The sequence below is a fragment of the Zea mays genome, chromosome 10, assembly GCF_902167145.1.
Source record: "Zea mays cultivar B73 chromosome 10, Zm-B73-REFERENCE-NAM-5.0, whole genome shotgun sequence".
Classification (NCBI taxonomy): Eukaryota; Viridiplantae; Streptophyta; class Magnoliopsida; order Poales; family Poaceae; genus Zea; species Zea mays.
Window position 1 is genome coordinate 5,365,616 of NC_050105.1, and position 6,203 is coordinate 5,371,818.

At 42.8% G+C, this 6,203-nt stretch overlaps 1 protein-coding gene and 1 long non-coding RNA gene across 2 annotated transcripts; both read left to right on the forward strand.

Annotated features, from left to right (window-relative positions):
- The first annotated feature begins 1,468 nt into the window (after positions 1-1,468).
- LOC103642277 (calmodulin-binding transcription activator 1) lies at positions 1,469-2,488 on the forward strand. The gene is made up of 2 exons (XM_020546122.3): positions 1,469-1,553; positions 1,685-2,488. The coding sequence occupies exons 1-2, from the start codon at positions 1,497-1,499 to the stop codon at positions 2,348-2,350; spliced, it is 723 nt and encodes a 240-aa protein (XP_020401711.1). The 5' UTR covers positions 1,469-1,496; the 3' UTR covers positions 2,351-2,488.
- A 3,430-nt stretch (positions 2,489-5,918) lies between these two features.
- On the forward strand, positions 5,919-6,186 carry LOC103640764 (uncharacterized). The gene is made up of 2 exons (XR_002265923.1): positions 5,919-6,030; positions 6,105-6,186. It is a non-coding gene; the product is annotated as an uncharacterized lncRNA (long non-coding RNA).
- The last annotated feature ends 17 nt before the right edge of the window (positions 6,187-6,203 follow it).

Consider the following 6,203-nt stretch of genomic DNA (forward strand, 5'->3'; position numbering starts at 1 on the left):
GAAATTAGTTTAAAAAAAACTAAGACGGTTTCGAACATAATAGTTTATGTTCCAATTTATAGAAACTTTTACAATTCCTTAAAAACCAAGAACCTAGCCTCCCTTACCTAAAATTAGTTTATGAAAACTAAAATTGTTTCAAACACTATAAACTAGTTTTAATTTATAAACCAGTTTATAGAAACAAAAGATACTTACAAGTGCCATAACTGTGATTTGTAATCTTTAGTGATTAGGACATTGGAGAGACACTAGAGAATGTGTGACCTTGTGTTTTCTTGGTGCTCTTGTTGCTTGGTTTTCTTGATCGTGTTTTTCCTCTCTTTCTAAATTCTCGTTGACTTGTAGAGCTAGCAAGAGACAAATAAGTGTGTGGTGATCTTTGTGGGGTCTAAGTGACCCTCGAGATTAAAGAGAAGCATTCAATCGATCTAAGTGACCGCTTGAGAGAGAGAAAGAGTTGAAAGAGATCCGTCCTACGTGGACCCCTCAATGGGGAGTAGTTTATTTGGAACCGAACATCGCGAAACAAATCGTCTATGTCTTTGTGTCAACCTTGCTTTGCGATTGATTATTCCTCTCTCCTCTTTCTAATTCTCTTGCTTGCGATCGATTTGAGTTAACTCCCAAAGTTATCCGCATTAATTGAGTAACTCTAAGCAAGAAGAACTCTACTTCCACACTCCAATTTCATTAATACTCATGCTAATGCTAACCTCAAAAAATGTTTGTGTTTAAAGATTGTAATTTTCAAGTTTCGTCTATTCATCCCAACTAGGCGACTTTCAAAAAACAAGAAATAATTTGTTCCAATTGTGTCCTTTTTTCTAGAACGTATAGACAAACTAGATACAAATCTATACTACTTATTAAGGCGGTAAGGGTAGCCTGCCTTCTCTCGTTCTGCCTTCGGTGAATCTACACCGTCCGTTCGCTTCCGTGAATCCACACCGTTCGCCCGCCCACGCCCGCGTTCGTTCCCCCGCCTCCCCTCCCCCACCCTGCGTGAGCCGCCGCCGCCCCATCCCCATCCGCATCCCCCGCCGTCGCGAATCGTGCGACCTCCGCGCGACCCGACCTGCCCTCTGTCGCGCCCTACGACACCGCCTCCTCGCGCCCAAGCCCATACTCAAAACTCAGCCAAACCCCTCGCATCTTCCCTCCCACCGATGCAATCGCGCCGCCGCCCCCATCCCCCGTCGACGCACCTCCCCGTCGGCCGCCCACCCCCTCGAAGCACCTTCCCGTCGCCCACTTCGCGCGATGTGCCCACCCCCGCCTGTTGCGTCAGCATCCTCCCCGTTCGCGATTGGCTCGAGCGGCACTGATGGAGCGACGACTCCGTTTCCCAGAAGGCGAAAGGCTGATGAGATCGGAAGACGATTCGTGCCGATCGCACACCGGTAGGCGGTGGCGAGCCGCGCGAGATCTCTCGCGTCCTCCCGGTTCGCAGGGACCATGGCGTCCGCGCCGACGCGCACCTCTACAACGCGCTGATGAAGGCGAACGTCGCGGCAGACGACCCCGGGGCCGTCCTCAGGGTGTTCCGGCAGGTTTCAGTTTGATAATTCTTACAGTATTTATGTTTTTCACCTCCATAGACCACAATTTGATAATTCTTGTTTGTTAGTTAGCAGTTTGTAGTACTCATGTCTCTTTCTAGCTAATTATTCTAATGATGCAGGTTTCAGTTACTGGTACATTCTTGGTGAATAAAGAACATGTGGAAAGTCACAGGTGGTCATGTATGTTTGGGGATGTTGAAGTACCAGCTGAGGTTTTGACCGATGGCACGCTACGCTGCTATGCACCAGCACACCAATCAGGAAGAGTTCCATTTTATGTGACCTGTTCAAACATGGTGGCTTGTAGTGAAGTGCGAGAATTTGAGTATCGTGATTCTGAAGCTCATTACATGGATACTTCTCGTTCCCAAGCCAATGGTGTAAATGAAATGCATCTACACATTTGTCTTGAGAAGCTACTCACTTTGGGGCCAGATGACCATCAAATGCTTGCTATAAATTCCTTAATGCTTGATGGGAAATGGTCAAATCAAGAATCTTCTGTCAAGGAAGTAGTTTCCACTGCTAGGGTCCAAAGTTTAAAGAAACTGGTGAAAGAGAAGCTGCATCAATGGCTCATCTGCAAAGTAAACGATGATGGAAAGGGTCCCAATGTTATGTGCAAGGAAGGACAGGGTGTGATTCATTTAGTAGCAGCACTGGGTTATGATTGGGCTATAAGACCGATAATAATTGCTGGTGTCAATGTGAACTTCCGAGATGCTCATGGATGGACTGCACTCCACTGGGCTGCGTCTTTGGGAAGGTATGCTCGCACACATTAAAGCAATTTGAAACAGGGATGTCCATGCTTAGCTAGAGTTTTATGTAAAGGAAGCTACCTCTATTTCTTTCCCATCCCTTTATCTTGCACTTTGTTTGTACTTTAGTAGGAGCTTGGACCTTTTTCTGTTATTGAACCTTATATTTTATGCTTTTTTAGAGAGCGGACAGTTAGTGTTCTCATAGCAAATGGACACAAGATCCCGATGCGGCAATGGCGGACAGCAACGGGCGCTCAACGCCACCGCGCCTCCTGCGAGATGTGTGGTCTCGATCTAGAGTCGAAGGACTTCCCCAACACCCTTTCCTCCATCGGCGCGACATCGGCCAGCTCATCTGCGATGACGAGGCATCTTCGACCGACTTCCCAACACCCCATCCTCCATCAATGCGGCTCCAGTACCCCTTCCTCCTTCGGCGCGGCAGCATCCAGTTCATCTGCGACGACCATTTTTCCTTTCTGAGGTAGAGCAAAGCACCCTGGCACTGCTCTTAAAGGAACTGCCATTTTTTCTTCTTTTCGCAGCTGGTTGACCAGTAGTACCATTATTTAGTGGCTCAATAGATACATTAATCTTATTATTTGAGGTAGAGCGAAGCACCCTGACACTGCTATTGGGACTTCCCTCCTTTGAACGACTGACACCTTTCCTTCTATTTGCAGCTGGTTCAACAGCACCACTATCATTTAAAGGCTCGGTACATGTCTCATTCTTATATTTTGAAGTAGATCAAAGCACCCTGACACTGTTGATGGGACTTCCCACCTTTGACGGACTGGTGCATTTTCTTTTACTTGAAGCTGGTTCAACAGCAGCACTATCATTTAAAGGTTTGATACATGTCTCATCCTTAGCTTTTGAAGCAGACCGAAGCACACTGAGACCAGAGCTCAGACTCCCCACCTTTGAGGAATTGGCGTTTTTCTTTTATTTGTAGCTGCCTCACGAGTGGTCCTGTCACTTTGAGGCTCACTGCGCGCCACATCTTTATTTTTTATTGCAGAACACTGCTGCTGGGACTTCCAACCTGTGAGGGATTGGCATGTTTTCTTTTATTTGCAGCTGACTTATCAATGATCCTGTCATTTAGAGGCCTGCTATGTGCCTCGTCCTTATTTTTTTGATGTAGAACGAAGTAGCCTGACAGTGCTATTAGGACTATCTAGTTGGTTGTCACTTCTTTTTTTCACAGCTGCTTGGGTAGCAGCAGCCGCATTCAGAGGCTCACTGTCCTTATTATTATTGGCTAAGGCAGAGCGAAGAACTCTACCACTACTATGTGCAGACCTCAAGGGATACCTTTTGTTTGGTGATACTTCTGACCCTTTCCTTCCCATTTTACTGTTTGTATGTCATACACTTGTTCCCAATGTCGTTGTGGCCCTGAACAAGACCAAATAAATGATAAACACAAATGAATATCCTCCACAGTAACTGCTAGGCCACCGGAATATCAGAGAAACCTTCATTAACAAGGTAAGTTATCCAGTCAAGATAGATGTGTCAAGACCTACAGTGATGAAAAATATTAAAAATATGTCTACTAGATGCCTCATTTTTCCTTTCTGAGGTAGAGCAAAGCACCCTGGCACTTCTCTTAAAGGAACTGCCATTTTTTCTTCTTTTCGCAGCTGGTTGACCAGTAGTACTATTATTTAGTGGCTCAATCTAGCAAAATAATAGAAGTTCACCTCGCATTCAATATATTGCTTGTCTACTAAAGGAGCCAACACTTTAGCAAGATCTTGAGGCAAGTATCCAAGCATCTCCTCACATTCAGACCCTGCATACAACACCTACCTGTTCTAGAATGATTTCAGAACATTTTTCAGTAGGTACTTTTTACAGTTATGTTATGTACTAGAATGATTTCGGAGACCATGTAGATATCCAAAATGAATCTTTTTGTTGTGACCGAAGGGAGTAACTTTTTAGGTTTTGTGGTTACTTTTTCAAAAATTAACTCTTTCGTTCACTATAACTACAAAATAGTAAGCCAATGTACTGCAAGAACAATGTTCTTCTTGAATACTCAAAAGAACAATGTCCATCATGGATTCTGCTACGTGACCATGTGGTCCAGCTTGTTTGGTACACGAGGCCATATCTTTGTGTTCGCTTTATGTATATGTTCCCTTTTTATTCCTCAGTTTATTCACTTTTATCTTGTAGTTGTAGGTTTCTTACTCCTGGGTAGGTTCCATTTGTCTTAAACAACTTTAAAGCACCACCTTATGATATCTCCTCTTGACTATGATTATTTTCCTATGAATAATTTTTCTGGGAATACTATTAAGATACCAACTAATCTTTGATATCCTCTAAACCAAACGCTTCATGTTAGATGATTCTTGAGGTTGTTGAATGAATTGGTCTTGCACGTGTTTGCAGGCCTTTGGTATTGGTTTTTGTTGCTAGGTTTTGAAGATGCCTTGCAGGGAATTGGTACAGGTACAACTTCCTTCGTATCTGGTATGGGTGATTGGTATAACTTAATGAAAAGAGGAGTGGTTGCTACCACTTCCTTAATAAAACCAGCTTCCTAAATAAAACAAATAACAACTTTATTGTTCTTCTTCCTGCTTTCTTCTTCTTCTTCCTCTAGCTCCAATAGCAACCTGCTTCGGATCCAGCATCTGCTTTCTTCCTATTTCCTAAATCTAACAAAAACAACTACGAGTGCATCCTCTGCGCTTGCTGCTCCACCTCCTGCCCATCCTACTGAAACAAGGGTGAACTGATGGGTGTAAAGAAAGCATCGTGGTAGATGTTAACGAGCCAGTAGAAAAAAGCGCTAGCTCTGCACTAGGGAGTTTCAGTTAGGCACAACCACACTACATTGAGTATCATCCTGTATGTGTAGCTCGATGTAATGCAATCAATAACTGATATTCTCTTTGAGTAAGCTTATTTTTAGTTTTGTTTTAAGTATGGGTGTTTTTTAAGAGACCTTCACTACATAAAGGGAAAAAAGACCGTTGATTGGAAAGAACTGCACATATTGATGTCTTCTGATCTGTTTTATGAACAGATTTGAAGCAAACAACCATATCTTTCCCTTTTTCTCATCCCCATATTTGGTGATATGGAGATGTCCATACAACACCCCTCTTTGGTAGTCTGTTATTGTTATTTGAGCATGTGCGCCAGTTAAACCTTGTCAATATGGCAGCCATATGGATACTACATTTGATGAATGGAGGTTCATTGTCTGATGTATCACATGAGGTTTATTTCTTGTGCTACAGCTATTTTGTGAATGAACTGAAACACATAATCTTAGTGCAAATGTAACCATTGTCATGTATTAATGATAAATTTGTGACTTGATGTATTGAAGACAACATTATGATGCATTTCTGCACTGATGTTCTTACAGTAAATAAGATCAAGGAACCTATATTGTGTACCATGTAATATCATTTTTAACAGTTTGATGAGGAAGTACTACTGCTATTACAATTGATGCTTCAGTTCTACGACTTCTTTCAAACCAAGCGTCCACACATATCTTGAGGTATGTTTCTGATCTTAAGTACTTATTTACAACTTCTCTCACCACACATATCTTGAGGTATGTGTGGGAAGCGGAGGCCGAGGACAGCTCTTACGTTATCAAGGAACAAACTTATCCTGAGAAAGTGCTCACACGTGGAACACAGACTACTCTTTATTTGAGAGTAAGAAACTTAAAAGACTTTCTATAAGATCTCCACCTTCTACCACAATTCTTATTGCCTTCTTGTTCCTTTAGGATGATGACAAGTATGAGTTTACTGACCCTGCAAGAATTGAAAGCTTAGTTAAGAACTGCTCACAATTTGTGTCATTCCCCATATATACATGGAAGGAG